This window comes from Opisthocomus hoazin, chromosome 7, assembly GCF_030867145.1.
Source record: "Opisthocomus hoazin isolate bOpiHoa1 chromosome 7, bOpiHoa1.hap1, whole genome shotgun sequence".
Lineage (NCBI taxonomy): Eukaryota > Metazoa > Chordata > Aves > Opisthocomiformes > Opisthocomidae > Opisthocomus > Opisthocomus hoazin.
In genome coordinates, this window is record NC_134420.1 from 24,769,502 (window position 1) to 24,782,274 (window position 12,773).

Below are 12,773 nucleotides of genomic sequence, written 5' to 3' on the forward strand. Positions count from 1 at the left end.
GCACAGTGCCATTTGCAAGGGAGCTCGGGCTCCCAGGGGAGTGGGGCAGGTAGCCAGCTACCTGGGTGAGGTTTTGAATAAGCTCCCCGGAGGGAGAGATTTGCTAAACTACTTCTCAAAGAGCCCCAAATCCCTCAATACTAACAATGCATATTGTCAGAGAGCTGCGTCTGCCATTTCAAGATAAGGGAGGAAAGTAGTATGTGACTGCAGAGAGTGATTTTGATTGATATCTGGTATTGCATCCCAATCTGATATGTTTTTGAAAAGGTCTCTCCAAATGCTAGGCAGTGAATAGTAAAAATAGGCAGGCTGTTAGGAAGTCCAGGCAAAACAGGCACAGAGGAAGAGCTGGGCTCGGGACCTAGCCATCCAGTGTTCTCAGAGGCCTATAAATGCCTCAGCCATGACATCCCTGTCCCGCACTGCCTTGGCCTGGAATAAGATCCGTGATTTCTGTTCCGCCTTATCCTGACACTCCCATTCAGTTTCTTCTGATTGGGATTTATTTCACATTAGGCTTTTGCATGAGTCAGAATCTGAGCAATGATATCAGGGTTTGGCCTCGAACTTTGTTTACTTTCTCCATGCATTACATACTCCACGCATACTTTGTGCACCTTCTCCACACATTACTTGCTTCAGCATGAATTATTGCCCTTGGTTACTGAGGAACTGTTGGCCTCTTGTGTGGCACGCCGACTCGGGACTAACCACTTCATCAAGACATCATCTTACAAGAATGGCTTGGGGGAAAGTGTTTGGAAAGCTGCCTGGCAGAAAAGGACCTGGGGATGCTGGTTGACAGCCGGCTGAACATGAGCCAGCAGTGTGCCCAGGTGGCCAAGAAGGCCAACGGCATCCTGGCTTGTATCAGGAATAGCGTGGCCAGCAGGACGAGGGAGGTGATCGTGCCCCTGTACTCAGCACTGTCGAGGCCGCACCTCGAGTACTGTGTTCAGTTTTAGGCCCCTCACTACAAGAAGGACATTGAGGTGCTGGAGCGTGTCCAGAGAAGAGGAACGAACCTGGTGAAGGGTCTGGAGCACAAGTCCTATGAGGAGCAGCTGAGGGAACTGAAGTTGTTTAGTCTGGAGAAAAGGAGGCTGAGGGGAGACCTTCTCGCTCTCTACAACTACCTGAAAGGAGGCTGTAGCGAGATGGGTGTCTGTCTCTTCTCCCAAGTAGCAAGTGATGGGACGAGAGGAAATAGCCTCAAACTGCACCAGGGGAGGTTTAGATTGGATACTAGGAAAAATTGCTTCACCGAAAGGGTTGTCAAACACTGGACCAGGCTGCCCAGGGAAGTGGCTGAGTCATCATCCCTGGAGGTATTTAAAAGATGTGGAGATGTGGTGCTTAGGGACATGGTTTAGTGGTGGACTTGGCAGTGTTAGGTTTACGGTTGGACTCGATGATCTTGAAGGTCTTTTCCAACCTAAATGATTCTATGATTCTAAGAATTGGAAGCATTGTAAGATCAGAGTGGATAATAGAGAAAGAATCCTCTCACCTTTTTTAGCTATAGCAAATACCAAATCTTACAAGTTTTGCTGATTTTCCCTCTAACTGCCATCAGTGTTGTGTAAGATGCTGTCAGGTAGGAGCCACATTAACTGGGAGATCCTGAGCCACAGTGAAAGCACAGTGGCCTTCCTCATAGCTGCTTTGTCAGGGAAGAGTGTGCAAGTTGGAAGTGGATTTGAGTCCTGTAGGATCACAGTGTCTCCTGAGAAAGCGAAGTGCTTGGGTCGGTGTTTATATGGTTATTATTATAACCACATAATTATTATGCTGCTAGTGCAAATTTCTACTGCTGGAGTGTGAACTTATATTCACATTTGTAAGGACTTGATGGATTGTTAGAATTTTTGCACAATGTTATATGTGGACACTGAAAACTTTCAGGGTGCTGTTGTGTGACAGAATTTGGTTTCTTTCCACTTTTTAGACAGTTACTCTGTGGAAACTAAGCATGGGTGTTCGACTGGGCTTCTCCAGAAAAAGAGACTCTACTGCCCACTGTTTGTGGCCACCTGTGGCCCATACCCAGTGTAGTATCTACCAGTTACTCAGTATGTGTATAGCTAGCTTTTATATTGTTGATCTGTCCTTCCTGCCCAGGGCCTTCAAGACACCAGAGCTGCATCACCAAAGAGGTAATATCCTTGAAAATTAAATGCTGTATCGGAGGAAATGACATTTTGTGATCCCTTTTGTGAATTCAGCCAAACCCCAGAAGCTTGGCTGCTGCTGACCCGAGGAAGCGGGCCATTAGCCTGAAGTGAAATGGCTTTGATGTGGAACAATGGAGTGATCAGACAACAGGTTCTCCTCTCTGAGAGCTGACAGTAGAGAAAGCAGCTCTGAAACTATAAAGAAGAAAGCCAAATGCAAAACTTTGTGTTAAAATAGCAGGTGCTTCTCAGAAAGAGTCTGCATACTTGTCTCAGAGCCCAGAAGTCTCACACAAGAAGACCTTGTTTATATGAATTTTGTGGTTAAGCCTCATAAATTGCCAGGTGCCACCTGGATTTGAGAGTTCTGTATTGTATTTAGTTGAAGTAACCTGTGGTTAGCACCAGGGTGGTACTGGGAGCTCAGAGGGACAGGGATAACTGAGATAAACAGCACTGCAGTGTCTTTAAAAAGCAGAGGAAATGCAGAAAGAGTGAGAGCACACAGGAGAGAGAGCAAGCAAGCTTGACATTTGGAGCAAACTGGGCAGACGTAGCAGCAGCTCTGCAAACTGACAGTGAGCTAAAGGTAGGCTGGCAGCACTGATGACAGCATCCCAGATGCTTGTAGGACATCCAAGTGTTGGTTCCTTTTCCTGGTTTAATGTGCAGGTCAATGATTTTATTTTATATGTGCTTCCTCACCTCAGACGTTGTTCTGTTCATTTTGGTGAGACCATCTATAAAGCAAGGTCTTGCTTGATGTGAGCAAAAGTATTGCAATCTTGCTCGTCTTTAGAAATGTATGAAATACAGTGATCTGAGAAGAAAAGGGGTTTCTTTTCGCTTTTCAAGATAAAAAGAGGGGATACTGAATACAAGTGTCAGAGTCGATTAAATAATCATGGCTGGGAGTTTGTCCCTGGGGTTCACTCTGTAAGAATCGGAGTGGGGTAGGCAGGGAGAAGAAAGATTGTTCGGTGTGACCCCCAACTACAATAACAGCACACAGGCAAATTTAGCATGAGTAGCAGGAAATATTCCTAGCACCTGGAATATTTCTAGCTCTCCCAAGACAGATACTGAAATCTCCACTGCCTAGGCAATTCAAAGTGTTTGGTGAGTAGCCTGTTGGCAACAATTACATACTGCAGACAGTGAAGGTTTGGTGACCTGAGAGGGCTTCTTTGTCATTTGTTTCTTCCAGGGTGTGTTCAATGAAGAGAAAAAAAGAAAAGAATGCTTGAACTTTTCTTTAGCAGGGGTAAACCCTGTGTGATTCATTTGAGTTGGTGATTAACAGCAAGAGTTAGGTCATGGGTTTGGAGATGACCATGGCACTACGGTGGCACTTAGTCAAAGGGTTAGAAGAGTAGAGAAAGTATTAAATATTTTGCTCTAAATGTACTTGGTGCTGGCTGTTTCTTTACAATGACTTAGATATCGCTCTGAGGAGGCATTGCTCACGTTTTGAGAGATTCTGAAGGTGCTGCCGGAGATGGTGAAATTGCACAAAATTGCATAGGGTGTTATGTAGAAGAAAAGGATCTGTGGACAGTATAGGGCAAGTAGCTATTCAATTACTCTGCAGGTCATAGGAACACAGGACTATTCAAGGGGCAAACGGGTTATTGCTCAGTGGATAAATTTTACCAAGAGTGTTACAGGACACAGCCAAGAAAGCGAGACAGAAGTAATGCCCTGAATATATCTGGACACAGCTGCATATCACAGATCTATGAACAGCAGAATACAAGCAAGCATGTTTCCAGGCTGGATCAGTGATTGACAGCAGGGGACTGCAGTGCAGAGATATTTAGCCATATAGGCAGCTGGACAGAGAAATGCAGGCAGATGGGGACAGCGGTATGGGCAGCTTGTTCTCAGTGGGACAAAATGAAGAGAAGCTGGGAAGAAAACAAACCTAAATTTTAGTTGCCAAGACCTAATGAATGATTTTGAAGTTAAACACAGCTCTTAAGAAAAGAGCTGAGCAGACTGATGCACCATTCTGGATCTGGAACTTGATCAAAGCACACAGTCCTTTCCCAACGGACTCTGAAAGACTGTACTGAAATGATGCTTTATTGAAAGGTCATAAATGAAATAATCTCAGAAACACCCTGGGCATCATCACTTTAGACCATGACTTGGATGTATTTCTTATGAAGGACACCTTCTAAATAGACACTGAACTGAGATTTCTAGCAAGTTATGTGAATTGCTAAGTTGTGATATAATCTGTTAAAGAAACCACAGCCATACCCACATCATTTCTAGTTCTAGTATATAGTCTTATAGTGTAGTTTTCCTCATTTTTATTACTCACACCAACCAGATCAGTAAAAACAAAATCGATCAGAAAACATAATCTTCTCTATACTGTTTGCTTACTTTGTGCACTTCTCATAGCCAGGTGATGAAAAATAGGTGTCACTTCTGTTGTTGTTTCTACACAATTTTGTTTCCTGCATCTGATCCAGTAGCAAGAAGTTTCAGTGTTTGAGGTGAAAGTCTTGTATTTATTTTTACACAATACCATATTTCCATGGCAACCACATTGATATTACTTTTGGCTGCATCTCTGTGAAAGCTGAAATTGGGGTCAAATTTGAACAGACATTTTCAGCTTTCCAGTACCAGTAATCCTTACAGAGCGAGTTCTCAGCAAGGTACTTAGACAGGTGACTAAGTTACAATGTATAAATGTTCTCTCTAGAGCAAATCTGCAGCCAGTATAAATTGCCATATCTCCTTGAGAGTCCAGGGAACTGTAGTGCTTTGCATCAACAGAGGATGCACTCCTCCTGCTTTAATGGAGCTACTCACATTCATTAAGCAGGTGCTAAAGTACCTTACAAAACTGGGGCCTGAATAAAGTCTACACTGGGATCGAGTAGTATGTGCTGCTCTGCCATGTAGAGTGGCATGCATTTGACACTTCAGATCAGATCAAGGACTAACAAGTAATGTAAGAGCACTGGTCTTGCTGGTTTAGATAATGTATCATGAGGCAGACAAAATTCTATCTTTCAGACACCAATTGAGTTCTGTTTCATATAAAAAAGTCACCAAACTTTCAGAATGTAATGCTATTGTCTGCAGTAGCTTTACTTATGGTAAGCTAAGTTATGTACAAGAAGGAAGGGGCAGATTTTGATTTTCGTACTGGATGACTAATGGCTTTATGTAAGTAAGGTGCATCGGTGATCTGCTAGACATGTGGATGCCTCAGGATCAAAGTCAAAACATATCTGGGTACTTCTCTGAGACACTGCGTGGACAGCCATGACTGGGCCACTCAGTTCAGTAGGTGTCTTGGATTAGTAACTCACTTTCAACGCATTTCTCAGTTAAAATGATTAGAACTGTTCTATTAAAAACCATGGCATTATTATTAATTTTGGAGGATAAGCTAACTTACTGCTTTCTTCTCTTTCTCAGGTGATCTGGTTTCTGCCGGACTGCAGATGTCAGTAGCATCACAAATGGACCTGCCTGAAGAAATTCAGCATCCGTATACAAAATTTTCTGAATGGAAATTCAAGCTGTTTAAAGTGAGATCATTTGAAAAAGCACCTTCTGATGACAGCCAGCACATGAACAAAGATCAGGCAGAAGAGGTTGCTTCTTCAAACAAAGAAATCGTACTGCGTAAAGATGAAGCAGTGCCAAGAGGAGAAACGATGGACTTAATGGGCAGTAGGAAGGCACTTGAGAAAGACGCCAATGACATGAAAACACAAGACAATAAAGCTCATCAGAACAAGCTGAAGCAACTTTGCCGCATCTGTGGAGTTTCATTTAAAACAGATTGTTACAAGAGAACTCATCCCGTGCACGGGCCAGTGGATGATGAAACTCTGTGGCTTTTGAGAAAGAAAGAGAAAACAGCAACCTCTTGGCCAGATCTTATCGCTAAGGTTTTTAAGATTGATGTGCGAGGGGATGTTGATACCATCCATCCCACTCGATTTTGTCACAACTGCTGGAGTATTATCCATAGAAAATTCAGTAATACTCTATGTGAAGTATATTTTCCCAGGAACAGCACGATGGAGTGGCAACCCCACTCCCCAAACTGTGATGTGTGCCACACTACCAGTCGGGGAGTCAAGAGAAAAAGCCAGCCACCCAGTGTGCAACCTGGCAAACGTGTGAAGATCATTGCAGAACGTGCTCGAATAAACAGAGGTGTAAAAAACCAAGCACAGATAAACAACAAAAATTTGATGAAAGAGATTGTCAATTGCAAAAATATACATCTCAGCACCAAGCTGCTTGCTGTTGATTACCCAGTAGATTTTATTAAATCCATCTCTTGCCAGATCTGTGAGCATATTTTGGCAGATCCAGTGGAAACAACATGTAGACACTTGTTTTGCCGAACATGCATCCTTAAATGTATCAAGGTTATGGGCAGCTATTGCCCCTCCTGCTGGTATCCTTGCTTCCCTACTGATCTGGTAACTCCAGTGAAATCCTTCCTGAACATCCTTGATAGCCTGGGCATAAGATGCCCTATAAAGGAATGTGATGAAGAGATCTTGTATGGAAAATACAGCCAACATCTCTCCAGCCACAAGGAAATGAAAGACAGAGAGCTCTACAGCCACATAAATAAAGGTGGCCGACCGAGGCAGCATCTTCTGACTTTGACCAGGAGAGCTCAGAAACATCGTCTGAGAGAACTGAAACGTCAAGTTAAGGCTTTTGCTGAGAAAGAAGAGGGCGGTGATATAAAGGCTGTGTGCATGACTTTGTTCCTGCTAGCTTTAAGAGCAAAAAATGAACACAGACAAGCAGATGAATTGGAGGCTATAATGCAAGGGAGAGGATCTGGACTTCACCCTGCTGTCTGCCTGGCAATCCGAGTCAACACATTTCTTAGCTGTAGCCAATATCACAAAATGTACAGAACGGTAAAAGCTGTCACTGGGAGGCAGATCTTCCAGCCTCTGCATGCCCTTCGCACTGCTGAGAAAGCCCTCCTGCCAGGTTATCATCCATTCGAGTGGAAACCTCCCTTGAAAAATGTATCCACTAACACAGAAGTGGGAATTATAGATGGACTGTCGGGGTTGCCACTCTTAATTGATGACTACCCCATAGACACAATCGCAAAGAGATTTCGATATGATGCAGCCTTGGTTTGTGCCTTAAAGGACATGGAGGAGGAGATCTTGGAAGGCATGAAAGCAAAAAATCTGGATGACTATTTGAATGGTCCATTCACTGTGGTAGTTAAAGAGTCCTGTGATGGAATGGGAGATGTCAGTGAGAAGCACGGAAGTGGGCCTGCTGTCCCAGAGAAGGCTGTTCGCTTTTCCTTCACAGTCATGAACATTGCTATAGCACATGGGAATGAAAGCAAGAGGATCTTTGAAGAAGTAAAGCCCAATTCAGAGTTGTGTTGCAAGCCCTTGTGCCTTATGCTGGCTGACGAATCAGATCATGAAACCCTGACAGCAATACTGAGCCCCCTCATAGCAGAAAGAGAGGCTATGAAAAACAGTGAACTGCTACTTGAAATGGGAGGCATCCTGAGAACATTCAAATTCATCTTTAGGGGTACAGGATATGATGAGAAACTTGTGCGGGAAGTGGAAGGGCTGGAAGCCTCCGGTTCCACTTATATTTGTACCCTGTGTGATGCAACCCGCCTGGAGGCCTCCCAGAATTTGGTCTTCCACTCCATAACCAGGAGCCATACTGAAAATCTGGAGCGGTATGAAATATGGAGGTCTAACCCATATCACGAATCTGTTGATGAGCTCCGTGACAGAGTGAAGGGTGTTTCTGCCAAACCTTTTATTGAGACCGTTCCCTCCATAGATGCATTGCACTGCGACATTGGCAATGCAACAGAATTCTACAGGATTTTCCAGATGGAGATCGGTGAAGTTTACAAGAATCCTGATGTGTCTAAAGAGGAGAGGAAGAGGTGGCAGCTGACTCTTGACAAACACCTCAGGAAGAAGATGAACTTGAAGCCTGTGATGAGGATGACTGGAAATTTTGCTAGAAAGCTCATGTCCAAAGAGACAGTAGAAGCAGTATGTGAATTAATAAAGTGTGAGGAAAGGCATGAAGCCCTAAAAGAACTAATGGACCTTTATCTGAAGATGAAGCCAGTGTGGCGATCTTCATGCCCTGCCAAGGAGTGTCCAGAATTGCTGTGCCAGTATAGCTACAATTCGCAGCGTTTTGCTGAGCTCCTGTCTACAAAGTTCAAGTATAGATATGAAGGCAAGATTACAAATTATTTCCACAAAACCCTTGCTCATGTTCCTGAGATCATTGAAAGAGACGGGTCCATTGGGGCCTGGGCAAGTGAAGGAAATGAGTCTGGAAACAAACTGTTTAGGAGGTTCCGAAAAATGAATGCCAGGCAGTCCAAATGCTATGAGATGGAGGATGTATTGAAGCATCACTGGCTATATACCTCTAAGTACCTCCAGAAGTTCATGAATGCCCATAAAGCATTAAAAAGCCAGGGCTTCACCATTGATCCAGAGGATAATTTGCATGACTCCTTGCCACTGGAGGTCTTAGAAAGCAATGATTCGGCGGAGCTCTAAATGTAAAGCGCATTTGGTGTTGGGTTTGTGATGGTGTCTTCCTGTAAGGAGGCAGCTGCTTTTCAGGCCTGCAGAGGTACAGGGAAGTCTGAAGCGATCATTTTTACACTCCCTGTTACAGGTGCTGAGTGGAGTTTAATAAACACCATGTCTGCTGGGAGTTTCCAAAAGGCAATGCAGTGGTGCATTTACCGGTTGTTATGTGAGATGAAAGCAGAAACAAATTGCAAAGAAGGGCCTTCAGTTTATTTTGGTCTTAGAGTGTTTTTTGTAAGCGAGAAAGCCAAAGTAAACAAGGTTTTATACAAAGTAGTATTTTGGAATGAATATGATTCTGGAGAGTTATGACAGTTGCTGAGAAAGCAAGCATGGCTATTTGTTCTGCTTGCATTTTTAAAACAATTTTGCTATTTGCTTTTTAAGAAGGTTGGATTATTTCATTGACAGTCCTTTGGCTTTTATAAGTAAAGATTTGTCACTGAGACACTTGGGTAATTGTTTTGAGATAAAGTTCAGTTATTTTTGTATAAAATACTGACTAAAGATACAAACTTTGATCTCACAAACTTTAAAAAAATAATTATTTAACATTTATATTGTAGTACTTAGGAGCAGATGATGCTATCATCATGCTAATTTACTATATGAAGATAGAGGAAAGGTAGCTGGAATTTTTTAAAGAAATTTTTATTGTAGTCTGTTTACTCTAAAATGCAAACATGCACTTGTGCTCCTAAATCAGGATTTACAGTGCCTTGTGGTTATCTCACTGTACAAAGCACATTCAAGCTCTGCTGTGTAGCTTGTTGCTTCATGAGCATTTTAGATTTCTGTGGTAACTCCAGTATATAGTATAATTTGCATTAGTAGAGTTTTATTGGGTGAATTCCTGGCCTCACTGAAGTCACCAGTAAATTGTCATTACTACCAGCAGGCCCACAGTTTCACCCGGTGACTTTAGTCACAGCAGACCCGTTTCTCAGGAGATGGATATTACCTTGATCAGATACATTACAGTGTTCTGATCTTCTCTATTAGGATATTTCACTGACTGCTGATGATGTGCTCCAGCTGTATCTGATACTGAGCTTTTTCATAGCTGGGATACACTGCACAGTCTCATTTTCCAAATCTGTAGAAGAGGAATGATATTTATTAACCTCAAAGATAGTTGGCATACAAGATTAGTTAAAAAGCAATGGACTCTCTTGAGATGACTGCATATTGTATTTTACATTTTTACAGCAGTGTTTAGTTGGCATTCCTCCGTACTATATTAGATGAACAATTTTGTTGGTGGTATTTGCCTTTCTGAAGTGGTATTTAGTGTATTCACGTGCTATCATTACATGAATTTCACTCAATGACATATTCATGAAATATAATCAAGAGTACCTGAGATGCCCTGAAAACGTCTAGCCTTTCAGATTTGCACCTGTAGCTAGGGCATTATTGTGTTTGGAGTAATATTTCTGAAACAAGATTAAATGCAGAGGCAAACAAAGCACGGATCTAAAATAATCCACTTTTTGTTTTTGTTTTGATGTGGCAGAAGTTGGTTCATGAGTGTAAGTGAACAACAAACTTCAAGAATTTATGGTCTGAGGTTTGTTTTGTAGTATCTTGTTCATGTTATTTACTATATCTTTGAGGGTCTAGTATTTACCATTTATGGAAAATGAAAAAATAGAGTTAAGCGTTAGTATTAGTACAAATATTAGGGTTATTCTCATTATGTCTTTCTTTTGATTTTATGAAGTAAAATACTATTTTTAAAGTATTCTGTAATTTAAGGTTTTGTTTTAATAAGGTTTCTTTAAACATAGTTTAACATTATGTGAAAAATTGCAGTTGGAAATAATGCCTTTTACTTAAAACATGTGCTTTTCTAACCAGTCATAAGGACTACAGCATCTTTTGTATGGTGTGCCATGTACATCTACACTTATTGAGTGTTCATTTCTAGATATTTTTTTTCAGTTCTTTGAATAAAACAAGTATTTCCCACAGAGCATAAATATCAGGTTTACATAAGTATCATTCTTCACCAATACATGCAGACAATGAGTTTTCCAGGGAGTATAAATATCAGGTACAAAGAGCCTCCTTTAGCAGTAAATGCAGATATAGTGTGCATTTTTGGTTGGTATATATTTAATTATACAAATAGTTGTGCACTTTTCTTTTTTCTCTGTAAGTTTATTTGGGACAACTATATTACCTTATGTTTTCTCCTTGACTCTGCTTGAATAACTTAGGGCCCAGTTTAACAATCTTCACTCACCTCATGGTGCTCTTCACTCCATTTAAGTGGTATATACACAGTTTTTGCTGCCTTTTGCACAGGAGTGAATTTCATCCCCAGGTAATCTGGACCCATTCATTGCAATAGACACATGCCACTGGACTGACAGACCAGACTTTATTCATTTTGCACACATAATTTCAGTGACTCCGCTGACATTTTCAAATTCCAAATTCACTTTAACAAGCTGTTGATGTAACAGCAAGTGATACGTCTCACTGCCTTCAAAGGGGTCGAGTAAGGTTTATCCATATATGTATGATTTCTCATGACGAGGCTTATGTCCTGGGGTAACTCGTCAGACTGAACATAACCTGCACAGGGACAGAGGAATGCAGTGGCACGGGAAAGTATTCTTTTGTGAAACATTATTAAGCCATCAAGACACATTTCACATTCTACCAGCTCTGCACAGGATAATTGACACAGAGAACTACTACTGATTTTTTTCTTTTCTTTTCTTTAGACTGGAATGTAGTTTAATCTTCTTTTTCCCCATTGTTGACATCTTCTGTAAATCAAGAGACTCTCTTTGAGAGTTTTGAGCTCATAACAATGCTGCATGCACACAGCCACGCATCAGAAGGCAAACAAATTCTGACTGCAGACAGGTGCATCATTTGGTTACGCAGTCTACAGTTAAGCTTTTTGATTTTGACGAGCCTTCAGAAAAATGGAGACACTTTTATGCATGGTACTCGTTCAAACCTTCACATTGTATGTTAATACTCGGCACAAATCTTTCAGTAATTCATGGTAACTAATTTTCTTGCTCTGAAATTGTATTGACTATAGTTTTTATACAATCACATTATGTATCTTGGTTTGTTTGATTTTATTCAAGGGCTTTGTATTGTGAATTGCCATGTTATGAAATTATGTGAACTATGTTAGAAGCCATGATTCTGGTCTCTCATATTTTTTTCCTCACAGAGAAAATTCTATTGACTTTGAGCAAATCGTCTCTGACTTTTAGTCAGGTAGTTCAGAAACAAATTCTAGATATTTACGGCATCTTAATTTCTGAGTACACCGAGTTCTGTAATTTGTCTCACCACACAGCTTCATAATTTTACCTTTTCTTACTGTATTACAGTTTCTTAATTAATGAAACCTGTTTAAAATAAAGGTCTTATAAATATTTAAGTTTCTGGCTTTGTATTTCTTACTAGTTTTTCAACTATGCACGTAATTTCATGGTAACAATCTTACTTTTCGTTCAGATTGTGGATGCTTTTCATATTTCGGCTGTTTTAATGCCCAGAGACAGCTGTGATTCCTGCCCTGTTCTGGAATTCACTAAATTAACACAAATGAAGATTACCCTGCGAGTCTCAGCACTCCTTTCAGCACCTTTCCTCACAGGCAACTGCTTGACAGAAAACTAAACTAATTTCAGAACAGTTTTAGTTAGTTTGTAAATGGCTTTTGCTTCATTTACAAATACCATCCCAGTGTTTGTTTAAAATCAGCCTTGCACTGTTACGTCCATGCTAATATTTTAAGCCTCTTTGTTCGCCTCTGTGCATCCTTTCCATCAGATTTTGGCTCCTCGTCATAGCCTGAGGCACAAAGATTAGTTCCAATCTACCTTTCAGTTCATGATTTGTAGCTTCCCTTTATTCCACTTCAGAAAATCTTTCTTTCTTCCCTGCCATGATATCTCAGGGTCAAAAAACTTACGCAAACCAACTGGTTTGCATGGAATTA

At 41.2% G+C, this 12,773-nt stretch overlaps 1 protein-coding gene across 1 annotated transcript; it reads left to right on the forward strand.

Moving 5' to 3' along the window:
* The first annotated feature begins 5,562 nt into the window (after positions 1 to 5,562).
* RAG1 (recombination activating 1) lies at positions 5,563 to 8,758 on the forward strand. Its single transcript, XM_009935237.2, has one exon. The coding sequence runs from the start codon at positions 5,648 to 5,650 to the stop codon at positions 8,756 to 8,758; it is 3,111 nt and encodes a 1,036-aa protein (XP_009933539.1). The 5' UTR covers positions 5,563 to 5,647.
* Positions 8,759 to 12,773: the final 4,015 nt, after the last annotated feature.

Excerpts from the sequence above, each read along its gene's own strand:
- RAG1 (XM_009935237.2), top strand. The coding sequence starts at position 5,648 with ATGTCAGTAGCATCACAAATGGACCTGCCTGAAGAAATTCAGCATCCG.